We start from the raw sequence: 26875 nt of genomic DNA on the forward strand, positions 1-26875 counted from the left end.
ACATGGCATTTGTGTATTGCCACCCATATTCATAGTATACTGGAGATGTCACAAAGTTACCAGTGCAAGACTAAAAGGACCAAGGCAGATGCAATTTTGTCAAAAGCAAGATAGCTCATTTGCAGATGTGCCTTCTATCCCCATTCAGTATTGAGAAGCCCTCTATAAAGTCATCATTTTGAAACAGGAAAACAACTGAGCAAAAAATCAACAGGTGTGGCATTTCGTAGGACTGAGATAGAGAAATGGGTGAACCTGAAAGCATTTACTGAATTGTCACACTGAAGAACTGCTGTGGCATCCGTGCAAAAGAGAGCAACATTGCTGTCAAAAAGGATGAACCACAAGAAAGAGGGTACGTTTATTTATTAGTTATAGGAATTGTCTTCTCACTTTTCAGCTTTTGCAAAACTACAAGGAACAGTATATAATATGAAACTTGTTAGCAACTCCAGATCTTTTCAGGCCTCTCACCCAGCTTCTACTTTTCAAAGTAAAAATACTAGTCCTCAGGTGGAAAGGGACAGCATAGGGTTGTGCAGACAATCTCTGAAAGGAGCTTTTTCACCTTTTAAACCAGTGATGGGAAAGGTCACACCTTCTGAGAAGGACTCTCATTAGCCAAGGTAACATAGCGACTGGTGAAGCATGAAGAAAACTGCAACCCAACAACATTTGGAGGCCAACCCCTTCCCCGTCCCCAATTTAAACTGTATTTGTACCCTTTGCGACGCCACCTCGGCAACTACCAGCCCCGTTTGCACCTCATCAGTCCCTACGAGCCCTTAGCACGGCCCTCTCATTCAATATTCTTTATATCCCATTGGGCAAGCGACTAGCCAATCAGGCGCTTCTCTGATCGGTGCCCCTTTCGGTCTTACCGCTTGTCGCCGTTGGCTTCCCGCCTCAGGCAAGAACCTCACTCTTGTGATGGGTGCTATCTGGGATTGGGACGGCGGCGCCCCCTCACTCGCTGCCCCCCAAATTTGAAATGCGGTGGTTATTGCGGGTGCGAGGAGCGTTTTGGGAAACGGCCTCAGTGGAAGGCTATCCGTGCCAGCCCCAAGTGGGGATCAGGCTTCTGGCAGGACTCCAGGGAGGCCAGGCCGCGTCTCCATGGCAACGGCGGAAAGCCGGCGTCGCCGGGCCTGTTTTGCGCGGAGGCAGCGGGAAAATGCTCGTGCATGGCAGGTGGAAACACACGAAGGAGGCTGACGGGGAGCCCAGCTTCCTGGGCATGGTCGAGACATTTTGTGATCGGGCGGCAAGAGTTGCTGAGAAGGAGCTGGTGGAGCGGCTCCGCACGCCCAAGGATGAGAACGAGCGAAAGGAGCGGGTTCGCGGGATCCTCGAAACGATCCGGAATTGTGGCCACGTCCTGGAGGTGGCCTTCCCCATTCGCAGGGACAGTGGCAGTTGGGAAGTTATCAAGGGCTTTCGGGCCCAACACAGCCAGCACCGCTTGCCTTGCAAAGGGGGTGAGTGAGCCCATGGCGTTTCCTTTGCTGCACAGGTTTTAAAGCAAACATGCAAAATGAGTTTAGTAGCACTCGAGAGACCAGAAAAGCCAGGTTACAATTCTAAACTTAGCAACTTATTAGCCAGTAAGTGGCATGGAAGACTGTGGAATCTATAAGAGAATATGCGTGGGATCACACAATATTGTAATAGAAGCTTTTAAGGACCAGGTGTCATTTCATTAGATGCATGAAATGTTATCTTCAGTTGTCTGCTTCACTGTATATACGGAGTTTTAGTCCATAAATGTCATCATGAATGTTTGTCTTTAGGATGCCATGAGCCTGTATGTGTGCTCCTGTGAATATGTATATTTGCTTTAACAGACTAATGCAGAATTTGTTAAAAGCAGAAAGAATGATCTGCTAGGCATATTACCTCAAACACTGGTAACCATTTATGAAAAGGTGAAACTGCAAAAACAAGTGGGGTTGATCAAGTTGCTAGCAGGCTAAAGTATGTGACTGGCCAAGTATATTTAGTTTGGCACAACCTGTGCAGCTCAGCATCGTATGGGGGCAGTGGATCAGGGTTCGAAACACAAATGTTGGGAATGGTTGCAGGATGAGGTAAAACAGGAAATGGTTTCCCATGTTCAAGTCAGACTACCTCTTTCACAGAAAGGAAAATCATGAAAAGTCTAATTACCTGGTATGAGAAGGTATGGGCAGCAATAATTGACTAAGAGCAGGATAAAAATGCAGTAAAGAAATAAGGGCAGTAGTGGATGCAGTTCTAGCATGCTCACACAGTAGATAATTTCCTTTTCAAGCCCCAAAGGTGTTCTTGTCCTAGCCTCAAAGCTATACCATCTCTCTGGTCCCACTTTTCTGACACCCCCTTATCAGTCTTCTATTCATTGAATTGTTTGAAACTTTGCACTTAAGGGGTTGATTCTGTGTACATAGACTTGCAAAGGAACAATGGGATTAAGGTCTTTTTCTCAACTTCGTATGTTTATTTTATAACATTTTGGCTGTGAAGAAGAGGCATGTGATCCCTGCAGGCACAAATTCACATTTTTGGGAACGGTAAAACCAAGCATCTGTGATCATTTCTTCTAGATAGAAAATTGCCCAATAATCTAACAGTAACCTCTGGAAGAACTTGACATTGTGGGTGGATTAATGGAATTCATTTACCAAAATTTTTAAACATTGCTTGAATATACACCTTCATGCTACATAATTAAAAACTAATTCTTATTTCATGATGAATAACCTTTGAACTATAATGTACAATAAATAGAAAACAATCTTCAGATAGATTTTTCCTCTGGAAGCATTTTATTTAAAGAATCCATTTTTAAATGAAAAAACTGAATTTTTTATTTAAAAAACATTGATTTTTGTCCTCCCTGGGGGTGTCTCACTTCTCCCTTCCATGCCCCCTGGAATGCCTCTCCCACCCAGCACCTGCTCTGAAGATAGCCCTCTGCAACTTCTCAGCGGCATTGGCACAGAAAACTGCCCCAACCATAAGCCTGGGGGAAGTGCCATGCAAAGATGCTGCTACCTCAGAGAGTTTTTATAAGATCACAGCAAGAACTCTACTTTTCTAGTGGCTAGCCAGATAGCATCTTCTAGACATACGGTTGCTTCCTTAGTAACTGTGTCATCATGCAGTATCCTACCCCTTGTTCCTTTCTTTGAATTTTTGGACTTCTCATCTGAAAAGGCTTGAGGAAAACTTAGGGCCAAATTAAAGTTTTATTGTAAGTTTAACCTATTGTAACCTTCCCTGGGAACTTCTTAAACAGTGGGTTACCAAATGTCCTAATTAATAATTGTTACGATAATTGTCCTAATAATTTCTATGCAAAATTCCATGCAATTACTGTTTATTGTTGCAATAATATATATGTTTTCATTCTCTAAGACAGGCTTGTATGGCAACAGCTGGAAGGTGACATGACTCCAAGACCTTCATGAAAGCTACTTTTTCTATTGAATTTTCAGAGGGATTGTAAAACTCACTACTTTTAGTCAAGTCTGTGGTTGAACTTGCCTCTCTTTTTTCCTGTTGCCATTTAACTTAAAAGAGTTTCAGTTTTTGCTGCCTATTTTATAGTAGTTGCATTTCAATTTTATATGCTTATAAACTGCTTAGAGTTGTAAAGAAAGATGCATACAAGAATTTTTAATAAATATATAAACACATTTCTTTTATCTAATTTGTTGATTTCGAAAACAGGCAGTTGACTTTAGGACATCCTGCTTACAAATGGGAATGGAAGGAAAATAGTGAAAATAGATCTCTTTGAAATGTAGCATGCCACTGCACTCTATTTCTTTTCTTTTGCTTGGCTAATGCTACCATCTAGCTCAGTGGAAAGGCACTACTGTCTGTTAAACAGTGATTGAAGGACATTGCAAAAGATATATGAAAAAATATAGGCATTTGGAAGCCATGGGCCCTTCCATCCCTCAATATGTGGGAAGAAATTGGAGTATATACAACACTGTTTTGTTTATTGATCATAACTTCAATTCATTGCAGATTTACCCAGTATTAAAGATTTTTAAAGTGCTATACCATCAAGTATATGAGCATACCTTTTTGCCAGCTAACAAGTTTGCAGGTGGGGGAATAGAAACACCAGGGACTATTATGTTCACTGATAAATAGTAAAGAGCCACTGGGTCTCCCTGTTTGCTCTCTCTTTTTGCTGGAGTATCCATCAACACATGAGTTTCATTAATCATCAGTGTGCCATGCAAGGAGGAATGTGAGTAAACTAAGGTGACTTTGGAGCAGATAATTCCAATTGGCTGCTTCTGCACTTTATTTTATTTTGTGATGACTTGTGGCTGGAATAAATAAAAATTTATCTCTCCAGATAACTCAAGCCAAATTATAATGCCTGAGCTGCCTTATATTTATGGGAATGCATTTTCACAAAGTGATAATACCAGTACAACAACCTCTATCTAAAGATGGAGTTTCAGAACCACCAGGAACAATAAACAGTGTTTATATGTGCTGTGCAGAGTTCTTAGAACTAGAATAGGTAGGGACGGCTACAAATAAATGTAAATCAATTGGTAAATTTGTGTTGTGTATATATTGACTAAATCCCTGTTTGTTTTTCTCTACCTTCCTCAGGGATTCGTTACAGCGAGTCAGTTAGTGTTAATGAAGTAAAAGCCCTTGCTGCTTTGATGACATACAAATGTGCAGTGGTGGGTAAGTTACCCTTGTAAGGGTAAAATGCTAGGATATGGTGAGCAAGCTAGGGGTGGCCTTGTTGAAATATACTAGTGATGGGATTCATGTGAGAGCTTGTGCATATCTCAGAAAGATAGTATGCCAATGCTTCTCACACATTTTTATTGGGACCTATTTTTACTAGGACCCACCTTTTGAGACACACTTGCAAAATTCTTATCTTTCCAGCCCTTCTTTCTCCCTCTAGAATAGCAAATGCTAATATTTGTCAGGTAAATAATCTTTTGGGGCATGTGAGTACATTTGATAGTTTGAGAAATTGTCCTAGGCTTTTATTTATTTCAGTTTTCTACTGCCCAGTAGACAAAGATGCCTGGATAGTACACAACAATTCATAGAATTAGAAAGCACAAATACAGATAGTAGAATAAACATGATATTTCATTATACAACATTTAGAGCTATTTAAACTGCTAAAATTATTTAAATACTAGATACAGTAAAAAGACAGCTCACATAAATGCCCTGTCATATGTCACTGCCTAACACTAAATTGCTGGGAGTAGGGGAAGTCATAACCTGGTGCCAAAAAGTGGGAGCATTGATGTCAGGTGGGCTTCAGTGAGGAGACCATTTCATAAATGAGGGGCCATCACTGAGAAGTCCCACTCTCTTTTTGCCATCCTCTGAGTCTCCCTTGGAGGTGGTACTTTGAAGAAGGCTTCAAGTGTTGACCATATTGACTGGGCAGATTTAGGAGGGAGAGGCATTCTGTCAGACGTTATGGTCACAAAATGGCTGCAACAGGATGCATGACTAGTCACAAAGTACTAGTAACCTGCTCAAAAGGCTGAGTATAAGTCAGAGGTAAGATCTGAGCTCCAACTCACTAACCAGCTATTTTGAACTCATAATTTTTACCACTGACAGAAACCTCGGTGACAGAAAGTAAACTCTTCTTTTATCTTCTAACCTTTGCTAGCCAGCTTCCTCCCACCCCATCGTATTTTCTCTCATCATAGCTTACCATCCATTGTCTGTCTGTCTGTCTGTCTGTCTCTCACTCTCTCTCTCTCTCTCTCACACACACACACACACACACACACACAGGAGGGAGGAGGAGAGGGAGAGAGAAAGAGATGGAGGAAACCTAACTCTTAAAGGAATTGCAAAACGTCATTCCAATGGGGGAAAAAATACCCTAGAAATGAAAAAAGTATCTTATTTTGTGACATTTAGTCCCACAGTCTGAAGCATTTACAAAGTGCAATGGAATTGGTATTGTTGGTAAACCTTGAGCTGATAATGTAGGGGTGGTGAGAAAATGGTGTAAAGTGATTAGGGGATAGGGTGCTGGTCTGAATGCTCTCTCAGAAATCCCACCAAGACTGTGAGTCTGTGGTTATAAGGAGAGATGGTAGAATAGGTCACATTGGTTGGTCAAATTTAACTGAACTATCTCTAAGTCTGAATCAGAACCCTTTCGCCACTTTCACCAAGGGAAGATGGTAATGAGTCTGGGGCAGCAACAAAAGGAGCAAGTGAGTTATTGAACAGTCTGTGCTGGAAGGGGATAGAGAGATAACGTGGGAGCATCTTGCAATCTGAGAAACTGCTACAGGCACCATCTCAAAATGCCTCATGTGTAGATTGCTGCTTTGGTGTCTCCATGTACTGTTTATGAATCTTCAGCTGTATCTTGTTCAACAACAAATGTTAGTCTGTATCTATTAGACAGTGTTACATCTCTTTAATAAGGGATTATCTAATTATGGATGGACGGTCTAGAAAAGCCTTAAATAAATAAATACATCTAATTGCTGGCAGTGCAAAATGTATTGTTTAAATATACATTTGGCTATGTCCAGTACTTGCTTCTTTAGGGACAAGGTTATTACACAGATAAATTTTGTTCTAAAACAGCCCATAAGATTCACTGATGTATACAGTTTTTTAATTTACTTGCTTCATGGAAATAAATAAATAGAAGGGCGAATGGATTTTCTATGCCTTTTTGACCACTAAAGGACTGATATTACCAAATTGGAATGGCAAACAAGACCGTACAGTGCTTTTGATGTATGAACAGGTGGCATATGGATGCCAATTTCAAATAAATTCTTACTTGGCTGTTTGGATAACCTTTGTTAAAGCCTATGTATAATTGCTAGAAAGTTGTAGGCATTTTTTACAAATCAATGTGCATATATTTTAAAAAGGAGAACCAGTCATGATTATTGTGGGGGTGTCTGTGGGGTGTCATAGTGCTGGTATGTACCACATTAGGAACTCTTGTGCTAGGAAATGAACCTGGGAGGGTCTTCATATAAATTATGGGTCTTTTTGTTCCTCAATAGAGTGTAGGAGAACATTGGAAAACAAATTTTCTACATATGAGTACTCTTATTTATATATTTTATTTCTATACCACCCAGTATCCAAAGCTCTCTGGGTAGTTCAGAATTATTAATGAAATACAAAAGAAACAATAAAACACAGTATAAAATTTCAATGTGCAAATTTAAAATAGCTAAACATTCCAATATACAAACATATAAAACAGTTTTAACATCTGAATATTTCCATGAAAAGCCAGTCCTAATTAAAACAGACATAATGCGTCATATGCCATTAAATGCCTGGGGAAAGAGGGCAGTTTTAACCTGATGCTGAAAATATCACCATGTTGACACCAGGTGGGCATTAGTAAGGAGACCACGATTGTGTGGGGCTACCATTTCCTTGTTGCCTTTTTCTGGTTCTCCCTTGGAGGTGGCAATTGGAGGAAGGCTCCAGATGAAGACCATAGGATCTGGGTAGATTGAGGTTGAGAGAGGTGTTACATCAGGTATTAACATTTAAAGTGTGTGGCACTTTATAGGTTAAAAGCACCCCCTTGAATTGTGCTTGGAAACAGAAGCAGCCAATGCAATAGACCAGCATTGGTATTATAAGTTCAGACCTTTTGGTCCTAGTTATTAATCTGACTGCCACATTTTGCACAAGCTGCAGCTTCTGTACAGTCTTCAAAAGCAGCCCCAGATAGATTGCATTGCAGTAATCTAGTTTGGACATTAGCAGAGACTAGATTACTGAAATGAGGCTATCCCTTTCCAAATAGGGGTAGCTGGGCTGAAGCTGATAGAAGGCACTCTGTGCTATTGAGGCCATCTGAGCATCAAGTGACAAAGATGGATCAAGGAGCACACCCAAGCTGCAAATCCTGCTCCTTTAGCAGTAGTGCAACCCTATCCAGAACAGACTGATTACCCACTCAAGGTCAGAGGGACTACCTACCAAAAGTATCTCAGTCTTGTCAGTTTATTAGTCCTCATCTCATCCATTATTGCAACCAGACACCAGCTTAGCACATCAACAGCCTTGCCTGATGGAGACATAGAGCTGCATGTCCACAGTGTACTGACAACCACTGTCCAGAACCCCAGGTGACCCCACTCAGCAGCTTCATCTAGCTGCATGGGGGATAAGACCAACCCCTGAGAAACCCCATACTGGAGAATCCATGGGACTAAGCAGTATTCCCCAAGCACCACCCCTGGAGCTGGCCATCCAAATAAGATCCATTGTAATGCAGTACCACTCACTCCCAACTCAGACAGGCTCCCAGAATACTATGGTTTATGGTATTGAAAGCCACTAAGAGATCCAGGAGTATCAACATGGTTGCACTCCCCGTTTCTCTCAAAACTGATCATTGTAGAGGCCAACCAAAGCTGTTTCCATGCCAAAACCAGATCTGAACCCTGATTCACGTGGATCCATATATTCAGTCTCATGCAAGAGTGCATGAAGGTGATTGGCTACTACCTACTCAAGAACCTTGCTCAGGAAGGGAACATTTGCCACCGGCGTGAAGTTTTTAGGGTGTTCTGGGTTCAGAGAGGACTTCTTACAGAGTGGCCTCACCAGTGCCTCTTTCAGGTGGCACAGGACTACACTCTCTCTCAAGGAAGCATTAGTCATCTCCCTGGCTCAGCTAGCAATTCCCTCTCCGCTGTTTTTTTATTAATCAAGAGAGGCAAGGATCTAGAATAAAGATAGTTGAATGAATGTGTCAAAGCACCTTGCCAACATCCTCAAGCTGCACCAATTGAAACCTATCCAATAAAATGATCAGGCTGTTCTCTGGGAACCTCACCAGATTCAACTGCTGTAACACTGGAGTCTAAGGCCTGATGAATTCAAGAGATTTTTTCCCTGGAAGAACATAGCAAGTATGTTACAGCAGACCTCAGATGGGTCTACAACATTCTTGGGGCCAGTACATACTAGGTCCTGACCAACTTTGAAAAGCTCCACTGAGCAGCAAATAGAAGATTGAACAGAGGCAGTTAGATCTGTTTCTTTGCTGCTCTTATTGCCCCTACATATAACTGATTATAGGCATATACCAGGGCTCAATTGCCACCACTAAGAATTTGCACCCCAGCCTTCTCCTGTTTCACTTTTGCTCTCAGCTCCAGGGTGTACCATGGGGCAATACAAGCTATACTATGGAGAGAGTGCTCAGGCGTGATCATGTCAACTGCCTGGGTCATTTCTGTGTTGCAAAGATCCACCAGGGTTTCATCAGGACCACTAACTATATCAGCTGGAAAAACCTCAAGAGTCTTCTGCAAACTCTCTGAACCCATTAGCCTCCAAGGACGGAGCATCTTAAAGGTTCCCCCACCCTTGCAGAGGGGAAAGCTTTCATCAGTCTAAACCTCAACAGTGGTTTTCTGACAAAGGGACCAAGGGAATCAAAATCCTCCACATTCAGATCATCCCCATGCCCAACTGAAAAAAAAAGTTCCAAAGGGTGCTCCAATACATGTGTTGCGCCAGTGACATGTTGGGACAGTCATATGGTTGTTACAGAGTCCATGAAATCCTGAGCCATCCCAGTCAAGGTGGCCGGGTATCCCCCAAGATCGATAGACTGGGAGACAGCAGCATCATCTGCAAGACCATCTGTCAGCTGAGATTGGGAGTCTGTTGAGCAGCAGGGTGGGTGCCACACCAACAGAATCACCAATCTGTCCACCCTCCTAGCAAGCACTCCAGACCTGTAGACAGATTGACGGGGAGCCTGAAAAGATAGATTGAAATCTTATAGATCATAGCAACTGACCCTTTTAAGAGTGGCATACTACAACACTGGTCAGAAAGTGGCACTGCTTCTGTAACCTAGACTAATTGAAGTCAGTAGCAAGTGACTCAGTAGCCAATGTTGGGTGGGACATGCCAGTACTACCAGTGGGATTTCTTGGACTCCATCTGTACATAGACATGGGAGTGTGTCTTTATGATGTTGAAAGAGATAAGTTAGCATAGTGGGAGCAGGGGATTCCAAGTAGAGCTGTTTTATCTACCAGGAGTAATGAAAAGCTGTTGTTGGGGCAGGATGTTTTCTTGTGTACAAGGGGCTACAAGAACTGGAAGGGCGAGTATGACTGTGTGACAGAATGGGCAGGTTTTAGAATAGTGTGTTTTGCATCAGTCTGGTGATCTGTGAGCTAAGGAGAAGCTTGTGAAATAGAAATTTCCCTCCTATCTTGAGAAATTCGTTGGGCTTTTGCTCTACAGTACAGCAACATACTGCTGCCAGTTGAGGAAACCCTTATTGTGTGTCAGCAGGAAGCGTAAATGTTCTTGGTGGTCATATCCGAGCTTTAGAATTGCTTTCCTCAAAAGTTATAACAAAGCCTGAATTTTTCCAAGCTGTAGCAATGCCATTATATCTATTTTTAATATAATCTAATTGCTGTTTCTTAAACATTATTTTAGGAGTATTTCCTTACATGGAACCATTATGAAAAGAGTAGATTTTAATTTTGAACTAAAACAGTCTCCATAGTTCTTAAAGTAGTTGCTCTCACTGCACTTCAGTTTGGATAAATTAGGAGCAAGGAGGAGAGATGGGCTATTGCTGATTTGTCTGGCATCTTTCAGATGTTCCTTTTGGTGGTGCTAAGGCTGGTGTATCTATTGATCCAAAGAATTACTCAGTAAGTGTATATTCTTTCCTTTTCACTCTAGGGGTAGTTGTGGGAATACTTTGCCAACTTGCTTCCAGGTATATTTCAAAAGTTTACTAAATAACCATCTTCCAGATGTGAGTGAGTCTTGAAGCTGATTCAGAAGCATTATGAAAGAACTTGTAACTGCTCATTGGGAATTATATTTACATGAAGAACTCTTGTATATGTGGAACAAGCCCTGAACAGATAGAGTCACAACTTCCTTGTGTCAGTTCTTGCAATTATTATAGTTACTTTTCAATTATTGTAGTCGCAGGTTCACTTAGACAAGCTGTGGCTATATTTATAAGAGACTTGGTTCATATTCTGTATGGATTATGCCTGCAGTTATAGCAGGGTACTTTCAACACGTCAAGTGGAAGCTTTTTGTAATGTGCAAACTAGTCCTTAGTGCCAGGTAGACATCAGGAATTTGCTTTGAGTCTTGCTTACCCAGTGGCTGCACAGAGATACCTTGTTAGTGAGGGAAAGATAACAAACACCAAATTTTGATTACCAGTTTGTTCTGCAAAACAGGTGATAAAACACAGTGTTACAGAATTGGAGCTGGTTTATCCCATTAACAGAGTAGGTGGGTGACAGAGAACACGAGTGGTCATTGTTAAAGGTGAAATGGGAAGGAATGAGCATTAATTTTTGCATACAGAATAGAAAGACACTTAAAGCCAGCTGTTAAGCCCTAGAGGGTCCCTTATGGCAGAGAACCCATGTTAAAAGGCATTCGTCTCCTCTGAATTCAGCATATCTCTGCAAAAACTACCTGATTTAATTTGGATGCCATAGCTCTGTACCTTGTTCAGTTGTTAGCATCCTTGCAAGAGACAATAGTAACAGTTCTATGTTAATACTCTTATGCAGGAGAATGAATTGGAGAAAATAACAAGACAATTCACAATAGAATTGGCCAAGAAAGGATTTATAGGTAAGGGTACCTCTTTTGCAATTTTTCCTTCAGGGTTGCATTAAAAATGACTGGTTTACAGACTTCCCATAGGCAAGAGGATCTGTGAATGATATCAACACCTTCCATTTCTGGAGCAAAGCTGGAAGCCAGATTGTGCAGGGCTGGCTAATAGACACACTAAAATCTTGGTTCTCTCACCCATCCTTTAACCAGGGTTAGAAACAGCTGTGCTAAGACAGAAAAGGTACAGAATTTGGTTTTCAATGCAGAATTCTTGTTTCTGTGAATATCCAGTTTCATTAAAATGTTTTAAAATCCTAACAGCTGTGAATATATCAGGTTTGAAAAACATGTGGATCCTCAGATGTTGCTTGACTATAACTCCCATAATCCCTGGTCATTAGCTATGCTGGTTAAAGTTCATGGGAACTGGAGTCCATCAACATCTGGAGGACCTTATATCCGCTACCCCTGGAGTATGTTGGAAATAACTACTGACATCACAGAAGACACTCATATGATAGAAATAAGATTTCCAGTGGTCAGAATGTTCCCTGCATATTTCTGCTATATCCACTCTTAACAGAATAAAACTGATTCTGCACCACTTATCTGACACTGAACTAGTTCAGCCTTACTTTTCTGATCCACATTGTTTCAAAAATATCTTTCTCAAATGCTGAAAGATACAAAGAAAAAAGCTACTGTCCTGTGTAATCTACTAGTAGTTCTAGTCCTGTGGGAATTACTTCTGAATAAACATGCACAAGATACCACTCACTCTAAGATGCCTAAAATTAAATGTTCTTCAGTTTCTTGATTTTCATGTCTTTGAAGGATGAATTCATATTTTTCAAATTAGAATGAGTTGGTAACAGTATTACAGAATAGGTACAATATTTCTGCATTCTCTAGTTTTGTGACATCCCTTGTGTTGGTGCACACAACTTACAAATTATGAGACTTATGAGGCCTAATGTATGAGCTCTTCAGCTCATGATACATTTCCCTATAGTAATCTATAGAAAAGCTTTTTGTTTCTGCCCTCTACCAATTTCAAACTATAAAGGTCTGCAGTCTCTCCAACATTTATGAGTATCGGGTAGAACAGATCTATCAAAAAATTGACCTCTCTGATTAGTATAATGTGATGAAGAAAGGTGATTTCCTAGAGCTATTGTCTCTGACAGGTCCTGGAATTGATGTAGCTGCCCCCGACATCAGTACAGGAGAAAGGGAGATGTCCTGGATTGCTGATACTTATACCAACACTCTTGGAAACAGGGTAATGTTGACTGTTCATACAAAAATCTCAATTCGTGGTTGCTCCTGAAAAAACAACTTTTTTACAGCTTGGATACTATTTTACTGCAATGGTCTTCGCTTGTGGGAATGCTACTGATGTAGCTCTACTTAGCAAATTACCATATTTTATCTTTTTGAATTGCTTAACTATGTGTATCTTTGGAGACAGTATGTCTGCTGTTCTGTATAGTAAATGTGCAAGATGAGACAGTCTTTTCATCAAATGTTTCATATTGTGAATTGTAGGATATCAACTGCTATGCTTGTGTGACAGGGAAGCCCATCAGTCAGGGAGGAATCCATGGACGAATCTCTGCTACAGGCCGTGGAATTTTACATGGAATTGAAAACTACATCAACAGCAAAACGTACATGGATTTCATTGGCCTCAAAACTGGCTTCTCTGGCAAAACATTTGTACTGCAGGTAAAAACTAAACTGAACTGTAAAGGTAGAATATCATCTATTTTCAGGATTGGAAAAAGAAAACCTAGTTGCTTGGGATACCTAAAAATGGGGGCTTACACTTAAGATATTTTTTTCAGGGATAGTGTGTGCCCAGGTGAGTATAAACCAGCATAGTACTGCTCAGCTTGTGGTGTTTCTTTTCATAACAGTTCTATGATTTAAGTCTCTACTGTTCCATTTTTATATTTGGGGCTACTGGAACAAAAGTTATATATTATGGCACTGTAAACTCCTGTGATTTTGTTAGGTAAGTTAAACTTTAGTACACAATTTCCTGAATTGTCTGTTACTACAAAGATGGTTATAGCCTGCTATTAGGGTGAGGTTTAGTCTGCTACAGCTAAGGAGTGTCTCAGAAAAATATGAGAAAAATATGAAAATTATGAGATAAATGATTAATGAATAAATTGATATATATTATACAAGTGAGGAAGGCTGAGTGCCGAAGAATTGAGGCCTTTGAATTGTGGTGCTGGAGAAGACTCCTGCGAGTCCCTTAGACTGCAAGGCGATCAAACCGGTCAGTCCTAGAGGAGATCAACCCTGACTGCTCTTTAGAAGGCCAGATACTGAACATGAAACTCAAACACTTTGGCCACCTAATGAGAAGGAAGGACTCACTGGAGAAGAGCCTAATGCTGGGAGCAATAGATGGCAAAAGAAGGAGGGGATGGCAGAGGATGAGGTGGCTGGATGGAGTCACTGAAGCAGTTGGTGTGAGCTTAGGTGGTTTCCGGGGGATGGTGGAGGACAGGAAGGCCTGGGGGAGTGTTGTTGATGGGGTCGTGATGGGTGGGACGCAACTTTGCAACTAGCAAGCAATACAAGTGAGGTACATATTTCCATGTTATTTCATACTATGACACTAAGAATATTGAAATTGTGCAACTTTTTAAAAATACTCCAGGTTATTATCTGGTATTTATCTGCAGTGTTCTATATTTAAGAAAATAGTTTTCATATATTCTTGTCAGTATTTAAATAATAGATGGGATATAGATGAGATTATATTAATAAATAGGAAAACAACCACAGAGAAAGTGATCTGCCATAGTTACCATGAGTACATGGCCAGATCTCCCAGATGCCAGATACCTATTGGATGCACCAAACTGATTTAAAGCTCCTGATTTTTATTATTAAAGTTGGAAGAATTGCTTGCTTCATATTTTTAAATGTGTAATGGATAATATATCACTTCTGTACAAGGATGTAAAGTTTGGAAATAGAGAAGAACTAGCTTTGACTCACCTCATAATATCTGTCTCCCTGGTTAGTTCTCCACTTTTTCACCCTTTCTTAAGGCTCTAAGATGTACAGAAAAGTGCAGCCCATCCCAGTTACAGGAGTACTCACTTTTGATAGTCATCAAAGACAAGGGTTTCCTTTAAAGCTGTTTTCTTGACAGGGCTAAATAGAATTCTTTTACAAAGTCATAGAAAGATTTCAGGGCTATATATATTATTCTTTTAAAAAAAATCCTTTGGCCCTGTCAAAACCCCTCTTTTAAAAGGAGCCCTTACTTTTGACAGCTGTTGAAAATGTTCCTATAAATAGAGGAGTTGCTTTTTTCCAATTTCCCAAGCATCTGGACACTCTCAAAAAGCTGGAAAAGCCTAATAATAGGTTCAAACGTAAAACCTAGAGGATCTCATTGTTGAGGGAGCAGGAGCAATGTAGTTGCTATACCCTTTCACAAACAGAGATCTTTTTGTGCTTTGGTTTTGTGTTTGACAGCTGTCAAGTGTGAGCAAAATAACATTTAAAACTTGGTTTTGTCAATGACTATGGATGTTGCCTGCTTTAACAGTGGGCAATGTACCAGGATATTGACCAAGCAAGACTTCAAATTTTGGGTAGACAGGGTTTGTACACTTGTGCAAATCCAGATTACTAGAAAAAATTCTGAAAACGTTTGTGCACATTGTTGCCACACCAAAAAAGGGGGATGACAAAACAGTGACAACCCTTCCACTGAGTGCCTTGGGCATTTTGGAGGACTGTCACTTGCTGTCACAACAGAAATCACAAAAAGCAATCTCCAGGAAAAGAATGTGGGAAGGTAAGCTGAATTTTCAGCAAAAAGTGTTTTATTTGCACTGTGGGGAGAGTGAACTAGCAACAGCTCCTTCAGAGTGACACTGACTTTGATCTGCTTGTTGTCTCCTGCAACTCATGGGGTTGTTCACCCGGCTTTGGACAACACAGCAGTGCAATGGGGGTCAGTTGAGCCCTGAAACTAGCCATGGCTTGTCAGGGAAAACAAGCCATCCTGTGGGAGGCAGCTGAGGTTTACATGACGTGACAACCCGTTACAGTTAGTTACCCATATCTTGAATGTGCTACAGCAGGGGTGGCCAAACTGAGGCCTGCAAGCTGCATGTGGTGTAGTGGTTTAAACTGTTGTGCTGCTGGGCTGGTTGACTGAAAGGTCACCGGTTCAAATCTGCACAACGGGGTGAGTTCCTGTTGCTGCATCCCAGCTCCTGCCAACCTTGCAGTTCGAAAGCATGCAAATGCAAGTAGATGAAAAGGTCCCACTTCGGTGGGAAGGTAAACAGTGTTCCGTGCACTTCAGTATTTAGTCATGCCGGCCACATGACCACGGAGACAAGGGGAAACCTTTTATTCACCTCTGGCATGGAGTGGGGAAGGGACAGGATGTGCCAGATGGTGCACAATTGATACCTGGGGCTGGCGTGTGAAATCAGGCTGCTTCCTCCACGGGCCCTACTCAAGCTGAAGAGACTGCATGACAGCCGCATGCCAGGGAGGATTGTGTCCTTGCTGAAGTTTCCAGCATGGCAGTTGGCAATGAGATTTCTGGTCACTTCTGCTGTCAGGTGATGTCTTGCACCCGAGCTCTCAAGTTGGCGATGTGTGGCTGCTCAGTATCAATAATCAGAGCTAAAAAAGAAACAGAAAGGCCACACTTTGAAAGGTTTTTAGTCATTTTGGCTTGAAAGCACAGCAGTGCCCTATCAGAACATTACTCAGCGATAAGGCCTACTGTGTTCAGTGAAGCTTACTCCTAGGTAAGTGTGTGTGGAGCTGCATTAGCTGAAATACATATTGATCAATTAGTCAGGTGATTTTGTCAGAAATTTTCAATGACTCACAACCAAGATGTAGACTTGCAACTAGCAGTAAATAGTTGACATTGATAATTGTAGCAATGTCTGTTTGATCTAGATAGATAGATAAATGTTCATGTCTTGCAGCTCTCAAACACCTGACATCTACTATATGTGGCTCCTCCACTGAGCAAGTTTGGCTACCTCTGTAATGTAGCATTCTTCATAGGGTATTTTTGTTGATTGTTTGATTTTTGTTTTTGCTGCAACAGAATAACATATCTACCCCTCTGGACTTTGTGAAATTGTGTCTCTTACTGCATGCAGTGTGATTAATTGAACAAGAGCAATATTTTGCTCAAGGAGAACCTCTTTTAGATACCAACTTTCCATCAGAATGCCTATCCTTCCTACTAAGACATTTATTTGTCTGCAGGTTTTTTAATCTGGCCACCTGCCAGTTTTTCTTCAATCTTAGAGAAATGTGTTTGTCCCTTAAGCAATTTTTCCCCTCAGGTTGAAAAACATAGCTAGCGGTGCTGAGCTTGTACAAGAAGCTCTCTCTAAGTCACCTCTATTGAATTATGTTTGCTGAGCAATCCCCTGACGAGCACTTCGCTTACTCTAATTAACTTAGCAAGAAAATTAAACTGAGAGGGGAAGCCCTCCAGTCTTTAGGGAGTGCTGTCTTTGTGGGTTGCTTTTCTGATCTAATAAATCAAGTTTCAGTTTTCTTGAACAAAATCCAGGAGGAGGGTGATGAGTTAGGTGCTAAATAGTTACGAATTGTTGCTCCAAGAGGAAGAATTCAGCTATTGTGAGTTCTTTCCCATCTGTAATAATTTTTATCTTCCTGGCAGCTTTCTAAACTAGAATGGATTGTGCAGTGTGTTTCACTGTTGCCTCCACTGTTGCCATCATCCTAAGGAAAATTTTTATCCCTGTTAGCATGTTTAGTTTTTTGTGCTGCAGTAGTTGTTTCTTTCAAAAAGTTCATGCAGACAACTATTACTTTTGTAAATGGATAGCAAATTAAGATGCTAGTTGACACAGATAATTGAAGCACAGAGGCTTCCTTCTGTAGATGTTAAGATGAGAAAAGGAAATGCTGCCTGGGAGAATGGAAAAGCTGTGCTGGGCAATTCAGACCTTCTCTTTTTAAGGCATCCGTTCAGTGGGAGGGAAATGAAACACATACCATTTGAGAGAAATATGTTCTCCTGTTAGGCAACCACTAATACCTCTGCTCTGATATGAAGGAGCTTCTGATTGCTTGCTGCTGGGCATTCATACTTTGTGGCCTCAACTGCTTTGCGATGCAAGCAAACTCTTCCTAGGCCTCTCAGTCTTGGCTTATTTTCTAGTGAACCCTTTCCTAAGCAGTGCCTTCTGCCAGTGTCTTCATCAGCCTTAAAGTTCTTCAAGTTACACGGGGCAAGGAGAAGAATGGCAGCTTATGTACAGCCAGCACCCAAACAAGGCCTAGTTAATCATTATGCTGCCTGTTAACCACACTAAATTTAACACACAGTTCTGGTAAACAAAAACATGTTAAAGAAGACAAATAGGATAACTGGAATTATTGTGCAACAATGAAACACAATTTCTAGCCTACATTTGATTCCTTGTTAAGGATGTCATGATTAGCTTTAAAGGTGACTACTTGTGCCTAGAAGACTACGTGCCAATGCCAAATTGACCTATCTAATACCGTTTAGAACTGACCTTAACAATGAGTTCTTAGATGTTTTATTGCTGACTGAAATCTTGCTCCATGCTTTCTAATTTGGTTTCCAGGGTTTTGGCAACGTGGGTCTGCATTCCATGCGATACTTGCACCGCTACGGAGCTCGCTGTATATGTGTTGGGGAGCTAGATGGTGCCATCTATAATGCTGATGGGATCGACCCGAAGGAACTACAAGACTATAAGCAGGTATATTGAATCTCAGAGGAACATGTGGAGGCACTAGTGAGTGCTTTATCTCTGTAAAAAGTTTTGTGTAAGCAGCCCAAAGAGGTCCATAAGATTTTGGTTATGAAATAATTCACTGGTTTCCAGTAGGCTGATGTGAGTGTACCCACCAGTGCCAGTAGTCAATCTGCTGAAAAGCAAAAAGTGCTGCTTAATATTGTAGGTAAAACTGGCATACCTGTTCTCCTTAATTGTCAGGCTTGGCAAGCTGAAACATATTTCTCATTCCAGGAACATGGCACCATAGTTGGCTTTCCGAAGGCTAAGAAACTGGAAGGCAATGCTCTTGAGGTGCCTTGCGATATCCTCATCGCAGCTGCTATTGAGAAACAGCTCACAAAGGCGAATGCTCATAATATCAGAGCAAAGGTATTGCTTAGAAAGAGGGCTGCTTTTTCTGCATAGGTCTCATTCTATTTCTGGGGGAAATAAAACTATTATGACCAGTTTCTGTAGCAAGGTTCAGGCTTTTTCAGTACAGCTTAGATCAGCCAAGTATGTTTACATACTTTACTTAAATATACAGCAACTAGATAGCTGGGTAGTGGGTGGCTGATTAAATGTGTTCATTGTATATGGAGTAAACTCCCTAACAGAAAGTCAGTGCCGTGTAGTGGCTATAGTGTCATTTTGGTTCAGTTCTTAGGAGACCTGGATTCTAGCCTCTGCTCTGCTGCAAAGCTCACTGGGTGACTTTGGGCCACTCACTGTCTCTGACTAACCCACACTAAAAAGTTATTGTAGGAATAAAATGGAGAGGAAGAGAGTCACGTACACCTCCGTATTACTTGCAAAAGGAAAAAAGTGGATATAAGTGTAATCAATAATGATAACGATAATAATTCCCAAAACTGGTCTTGGGGCAAGATGGTTCTGCTTTTTTAAAGCAGCAGCATGTCATGGCTCCTTAATGACTGCACATTATGGCATTATCTTTTATGTATAGTTTAGGGGTTATAAAGGCCTGTTTTCCTCCCCATATAACATTACACCTAGGCAGCAGATCATGCCATTTATTCTGGAGTCTCCTGGAAACTCCTGAGATGCCAGGGGTAGAATTGGAGAGCTATGGCAGCTTTGTTGGAGTTGTGAGTAATGTGGTAGGACTCTTGAGTTCTGGGTCTGGGTGGAAGAATAGAAGAAACAGCCTTTTTTGGTTGTGGACCTGTAGACATAGAAGATATCTGGGTCTTGTATGATCTTTCAATTTAGAAATAGTTTTGGGATTATGATGGAGTTGGGCATGTTGAGCATAGTATTCTCTATGAGACTTTCCTCCATTTTAAAGACAGTGTTGTAATAGCCAAACATAAATGGATTGGTACTAAATATAGTAGGTTCTTGAAATAATTTGTTACAGCCTCATTTCCATTCTCTGGGCTCACATACTTTTGCCAGGGAAGATGCTTGAGGTTTCCTTATATATTAGGTGTTGTTCTTCTGGTGCCTCCTGCTATCTTTTTATGCTTTACAGATCATTGCTGAAGGTGCCAATGGCCCCACAACTCCAGAAGCCCATGACATCTTCCTGCAGAGAAAGATACTTGTCCTTCCGGTATGTCTGTACAACTCTTTTCTCTGTTGGTGTGTCTTATTTCATGTCTTGATCCTTGGGCTCCTGACTAAGCTGCCACTGTTGAGCATTCTCTTCTGTAGCATCTTTTCCCTTGTGGCAGAATGGGGAAAGAGCAATCACACATGACTAAATTGAGCTCCGTTATAGATGTAGACATGTGTGAAGAACCCTGGTAGTAGCTGGATGTACAAGGTACTCGCACCAGTTCAGTATCTTCTTGATCCCTGTGCTTTTATTAGAGGCTTCAGTTATTCTGAGATGGATGGTGTCTTGCTTTGTTATACTGCTTTTATTTTCCTATGTTTTTACCAGCTTTATAAAAACTAATTCCATTAACCAAAATCAGAACACTGTCTATAGTCAAATCCTTTTTTCCTTTAATGTAAATATGCATTGTCTGTTATAGAGGTCATTTAATGTATGTTGAACTGGAATAGAGAATACTATATAAATATTAATACTAATTGTATTTGAATACTGCCCAATAGCAGTGAATACTGAAGAGGTAAACTGTGCTGGTCCCTTTACTGTTGTGATTCTGAAGAGCTATCCCCAAATAAATGAGATGTCTTCTGAATAAGGCACTCATGGCAGATTTATCTGTTTCCTTCAACCAAGGTTGGATCAATAGTAACAGCATTTCACAGAGAAGTCTTGTCAGCAAGCATGTAGAGAAGGATGATCAAGTAGCTGTCTTATACTTGAACTTCCAAAAAGCTTTTGACAAAGTCCCACACCCTGAATAGACTTGGCGCTTATGAAGATCCTCTTGCAAATTAGTAACTGGTTGCTCAGTAAGAAGCAAAGTATAAATGGGCAGTTCTGATAATAGAGGAATGTAAGTGGTGAAATCTATTAAGGATCTGGATTGGGAATGGGTCTGTTTTTATTCATAATTCATCTAGAGTCAGGAGTTGATAGCATGGTGGCCAAGTTAGTGGATGTTACCTTGTTATTTGTCTTAATGAAATCTTAAGCAAGCTGAGAAGAAATGCAAAAGGATCCCCCCCAAAGAGAGTAACTGAATGATAAAAAAGCAAATGTGGTTCACTGTGAGAAATTGATGCATATGGGACAATGTCAGTATGAAAATGGATGGAGTCTGAACTAGTGGAGATTAACCAGGAAGTATATATCGGGTCATGCTGGTGTGAATACATTGACTCAGTGTGCAGTTTCAGTGAGAAAAGCAGATTCTAAGCTAGTGATGATTAAGAAAAAGATTGAAAAAAAAAGACTGCAAGCTGTCGCTGGTGCCACTGCAGTTTGAATTTTGCATATCATTCTAGTCCTCCCATCTCATAAAACATATTTTAGAGTTGGGAAAGATTAAAAAGAAAAGCAACCAAAATGAACCAGAGGTTGAGGCATCACCCCTACAAGGAAAGATTAACACATTTGGGGCTTTGTTTTAAAAAAAGGTGACTAATTGGGCTCAGGATAGAAGTGTAGAGAATTATGAATAATGTGAAGAAAGTGTGTAGGAAGATTTATAGACTGGGTTCAGACAACATGATAACCCACACTCAAGAGTTGAATGTGAATTGTCATTAAAGTCATCCTACTTGAGGGATCCTATGGGCAGCTGGTTTGCTTCCATGTGTATGGAGTGCTGCACTGGATGGACCATTAGTCTGATCCAGCATGCCTTTCCATATGTTCTTATGTCCAAGGAAGGTACATGAAAGAGTGTCCAATGCTCTCCATGCTTTACAATTTGAAAAATGCCAGTTGATCCAAAATTTCATATGACTAGGGCAAACAGCCCTCTGCCTTTCTCTGACCATAAACACATGTTGCTTTTAAATGCTCATGCTGCTTTTATGAAGAGGAGGCTAGCAGGAAGTGCTAGTAAAATGATATATAGATGTCTCTGAGTAGATGGCATTATGTTCCTGCAGCTCCATTCATAGAATAGTGGGGCTGCAAGGGGCCAAGAAGGCCATCGGGCCCAACCCTCTGATGGTTCAAGATACCAAGTCACACCATCCCACTCAGATGACTGTCCAGTTTCTTTCTGAATATCTCTAGTGTGAGAGGGCTCACAGGCTCTTTTGGCAACTGGTTACACTGTCATATTGCCTTGACAGATAGGAAGCTTTTCCTGGTGTCTAGCCTGAATCTGGTGTGATGTAATTTAAGTCTGTTGTTCCATGTCCTGCATTCAGGGATGAGTGAGAAGAGGTCTTCCCCTTCTTCTTTGTGACGGTCTTTAAGGTACTTGTAGGGAGCTATCATATTCCTTCGTAGTCTTCTCTTCTTGAGGCTAAACATGTCCAGGTCTCTCAGCCTCTCATCATGGGGCTTAGTTTCCAGACCCTGGATCATCTTTGTTGCCCTCTTCTGAACCCTTTCTAGTCTTTCTGTATCTTTTTAAACCCTGAATGCCCAGAACTGAACACAGTATTCCAGGTGAAGTCTGACTAGTGCAGAGTAAAGGGGAACTAGTACCTCTCTTGTTCTGGAAGTGATGTTTCTATTTATGTAGCCCAAAATAGTGTTTGTCCTTTTACACCTGGCTCATATTTTGCTTGCATTGCTGGCTCATATTTAGCTTGTTGTCCACAACATTTCCAAGGTCTTTTTCTTTTGAGTGCTGTTGAGCCAAGTATTCCTTATCTTGTATTGATGCATTTGGGTTTTTTCCCCCTAGGTGGAGAACTTGGCATTTGTCCCTGTTGAATTTCATTCTGTTGCTTTCTGCCCAGCATTCTAGCTTGTGTAGCTCACTCTGAATCTTCTTTTTGTCTTCCAGGGTGTTAGCTATTCCACCCAGTTTTGTGTCATACGCACATTTAAGTATAGTTCCCTCATCTAGATCATAAAGATGTTGAAGAGCACTGAGGCCTGTGGCACCCCACTTGTTACCTGCGTCCAGCTTGAGAAGGTGCCACTGTGGTCAACTTTCTGTGACCAATTTGTAGCCAGTTGTGGATCCATCTAATAGTAGTTCTGTTGAGCTCCCTTTTGGCTAGTTTATTTATCATGATGTCATGGGGCACTTTGTCAAATGCTTTGATAAATTCTATGTAAATTATGTCCACAGCATTTCCACTGTCCATTTGAGTGGTTGCCAAGTTTAAAAAAATGAGATTACGTTAGTTTGGCAGACTTTTTCTTAAGAAACCTGTGTTGACTTCTATTCATCATTGCATTTTCTTCAAGGTGCTTGCAGACTGATTTTTAATAATTTGCTCCAGTATTTTCCCAGGGATTAATGTTAGACTGACTGGTCTATAGTTCTCCAGTTTGTCACAAAGAACTCTTAACATTTACGTGTCTTCTTGGGGTAGGATTTGTATATAAATGCAGGTGGTGTAACAGTTTCCTACTTCGAGTGGTTGAAGAACCTGAACCATGTCAGCTATGGGCGCCTCACTTTCAAATATGAGCGTGATTCTAACTACCATCTGCTGATGTCAGTGCAGCAAAGTCTGGAGAGGAAATTTGGGAAAATTGAAGGAGAAATCCCTATTGTGCCCACGCCAGAATTCCAGGCCAGGGTGTCAGTAAGTAATAGCCTTCATTGATTTATTTTATTGATATCCCGTCCTATTTCATAAAGAACCCAGGGTACACCACATAAACAATATTAAATAATGACTCTAAAATAGAAATAATGGAATAAAATGCAATAATCCCAGCAAAACAATCAAATTGATAAATCATAGTGATTGCGTGTTCAGTCTCAACTCTTGCTGTTTTTATTTTCCTTGAAGACAGCCCCTGGGGGGGCGGGGTGAACCATTGGGCATTCCTTTCATATGGTTAATTTCATTACCCCAACACCTGAAGCTTTCTGTTTCACAAACATTCATACAATTATGAATTATAAATACAGTTAAAAATGACATTTTTCCAGTATATACAGTCTAAAAATTTAACAGCTTAACAATTTTAGTACAAACTAGACTTGTTAAAAACAGTTTGCATAAATGCCTAATTTTGTCATTAAGTACCATAAATGCCTGCAAGAAGAGGGCAGTCTTAACATGGCACCAAAAAGATGACAGGTTTGGTAGTAGGTAGGCCTTATTGGTGAGATCATTGCATAATTGTGGGGAGCGTTCCTTTGTTGCCATCCTTTGAGCTTCCCTCAGAGGTGGCAGTTGGAAAATGTCAGATGTTAATCAAAGTGTCCAGGTAGATTCAAGTGGAGAGATGCACTCCATCAGATATTGTGGTCCCAAACCATATAAATTGCCACTGTAAATAAATTAAACTGATTGTAATTTGTCCTGGCTTAAAGTCCAAGTCTACCACACCATCCATCCATCCATCTCACCACAAAAATTACCCTACTGTAAGGGATTGATAGCATTATGTAAATATTAATGGTGTACATCAGTTCTGCTAGAATCCAGAACTAAATGGGATGATTTGCACAGATTCAGGAAATGCTTGAATCAAAGTAGGACTCCTTTGAGACAGACCAAATTCAGATTTGACCTTGTTTAAAGATTTGGAGAGACACAGACATCACAACATATCTCTGAAATTAATACTTCTCTCTGAAGGCTCTCCATATAAGGAAAATCCTAGTATGGGGAGTTGTGGGAAGAATGGGGGCTAGTTTTGTGAACTGTACCTTTAGTTTCTAATCCCTGTGGTTTGGGGAGGGATGAAATACCACAGAATTTTAGTGTGTTTAGTGCTTTTTACTAGTTCGTTCTCCCAGGATCAGGAACATTAAAATAAGCTTGGTGGTATTTATAGGACCTGGGAGGGTAAAACACTGGGTGCATGCAAAATGTTTAATGTTCAAGTCCCATCTCTGCCACTGTATGTGCTCCACATCCATCGCCCACCCCTGGTTGGTTGCACTTCCTGTGACATTGGTGCCCATTGAGAGAAAACAAAAAAAAAAAAAATCTTCAACTGTTTTTCACCCTGCACACCTCCTCTTGAATTTTTGCAGGTTGCACACTTAGGAACATTTCTGTGACATATACTGTTTTCATAGAAATTTAAAAAAAAACAAAAACAAACAAACCCAAGGAGAAGTCAAAGTGAACTACTTACTCCCCCTGCCCCAAATTTGAAAAACACAGCATATTCAGAATTTTGCATGTTTCTTAACTAGAGCCACCTTTGTACTATATATCATTTTCATAATAGTCACCTAAAGGAAATGTAAAGGAAAATGAGATAAATGCCTGCCTACCTGCCCCCACCCCTTTCAACTCCTAAACTGCTGTTCCACAAAATTATCTGCATCTATTCATCTGATCCTTGACAGATGGCTAGAACCCTCAGAATGGGCAACGATCCCTGCAAATTTCATCCAGTTCTGTCAAGAAATAATGACTTCCTTTGAAAAATTTAAATGTGCATAGCACAAACCCTTGTGCACATGTTTGCCTCATAATTGACAGGTGTAGGCTGCTCATAAAGGACTGCTTTTGTAGCAGATTTCATTCAAATCTGGAAAACAGAGAAAAGGTATAGCTGTTTCTTGATTTCCAGTGTTAGTTAATGGTTGACATGACAATCTGGATTTTTGATTGAGGGCTTGGGTTTGAACTTGAACTGAAGTGAGCAGCTTTCAAATCAGATGATTTGTTGAAATGCTGAATTGGGGACAACTCTTGTGATCTGTGCACACCCCTTGTAAATGGCAATATTGTACCGCATGCTTCTCAAGATTGTATTTTCTTACAGGGTGCGTCAGAGAAAGATATTGTGCACTCAGGTCTAGCTTTCACCATGGAACGTTCAGCTAGGGTAGGTGCCCTTGCATTCCACTTCTCTGTTGATTCATTATGTTTGTAAACAATACCAGGCAAGCCCTCATTTTCACAAACTGAGAGTTCTCTGACTCTTTTTAACTGTATATCTGCTTCTGTAATATCTATTATAACATTATCAAAATAGTCCTCATTGCTGCATTGGCGCCCTAACCAGATTTCTTGTAACAACCACCTTTGAATGTTTGGCTTAGTATGAAAGTACAGGAATGATGTTTGTTTATATCTGTGCTTTATTTTCTAGCAAATCATGGATGTAGCCACAAGGTACAACCTAGGTTTGGACCAAAGAACTGCTGCCTATGTGTGCGCCATTGAAAAGGTCTTTAAGGTTTACAGTGAGTCAAGTTTCACCTATTGAGGCTGCCTGCCTGTTAGTTAAACCAGTTTGTGGCTACAGAATAAGAGGCAGTGTTGTCTTGGGAAAGAAGGAATTTCACAGAGAGAAAATGGTCTCAAGATGTTGCTCTGAAGCTTTGGAAGCTTTTCTTCTTGTCCATGCCTCACTCCTCCTTCAGTATCCCTCATGCACAGCTGTGAGCCATGTTTGTTCTGAAAGCAGTTCTTCTAAGACCTGTAGATGGTGCCAGTAGTCTGAGGATGCTGCTACAGCACAGAATTGTGTAGTGTAACTGTTGAAATTAAGCATTTATCGAAGCTCAAAGTCTCTTAGTCATCATTGTATTCTATGTAGTTTTGTTTTTATTGTGTTCTTGGGGTGCCTTGATTCTCTTGTTTCATGATAATGTCCATATTGCAGCTCTCTCTACTTTTGTCTTAAATCCTTTATTGCCCCTTGAACTTTGGTCTTTCCAGCTGATTGGTGGATACTTCTGCAGTTGAGAACCATTATGACAAGTGAATCTACTTCATTTATGTTAGTGATGAGCCATGTGTGGCTACGTTGTGGCTTGGCTGTAATTTTTGCATGATGCTGCTTGATATGAGATGCTGTGCTCACCTTGCTGCTTCTTGATGTCTGAATTTGTTAAGGAAATCGCATGTCCTGTACTTCACCCATATCTATCAGAATCACTTGAAATTTTGGTTGCAGCCTACATAGGTCCCCTCATGTTGCCAAAGGACTTCTTCATGGC

The 26875-nt window shown here is 40.7% G+C and overlaps 1 protein-coding gene across 1 annotated transcript; it reads left to right on the top strand.

Annotated features, from left to right (window-relative positions):
- The first annotated feature begins 991 nt into the window (after positions 1 to 991).
- Positions 992 to 26139, top strand: LOC123033985 (glutamate dehydrogenase, mitochondrial-like). Its single transcript, XM_044450973.1, has 12 exons — positions 992 to 1478; positions 4624 to 4704; positions 10642 to 10697; positions 11589 to 11652; positions 12825 to 12919; positions 13186 to 13365; positions 18279 to 18416; positions 18687 to 18824; positions 19930 to 20010; positions 23325 to 23540; positions 25693 to 25755; positions 26023 to 26139. The coding sequence occupies exons 1-12, from the start codon at positions 992 to 994 to the stop codon at positions 26137 to 26139; spliced, it is 1716 nt and encodes a 571-aa protein (XP_044306908.1).
- The last annotated feature ends 736 nt before the right edge of the window (positions 26140 to 26875 follow it).

Source organism: Varanus komodoensis, unplaced genomic scaffold, assembly GCF_004798865.1.
Source record: "Varanus komodoensis strain SLA01 unplaced genomic scaffold, ASM479886v1 scaffold6_1, whole genome shotgun sequence".
Classification (NCBI taxonomy): Eukaryota; Metazoa; Chordata; class Lepidosauria; order Squamata; family Varanidae; genus Varanus; species Varanus komodoensis.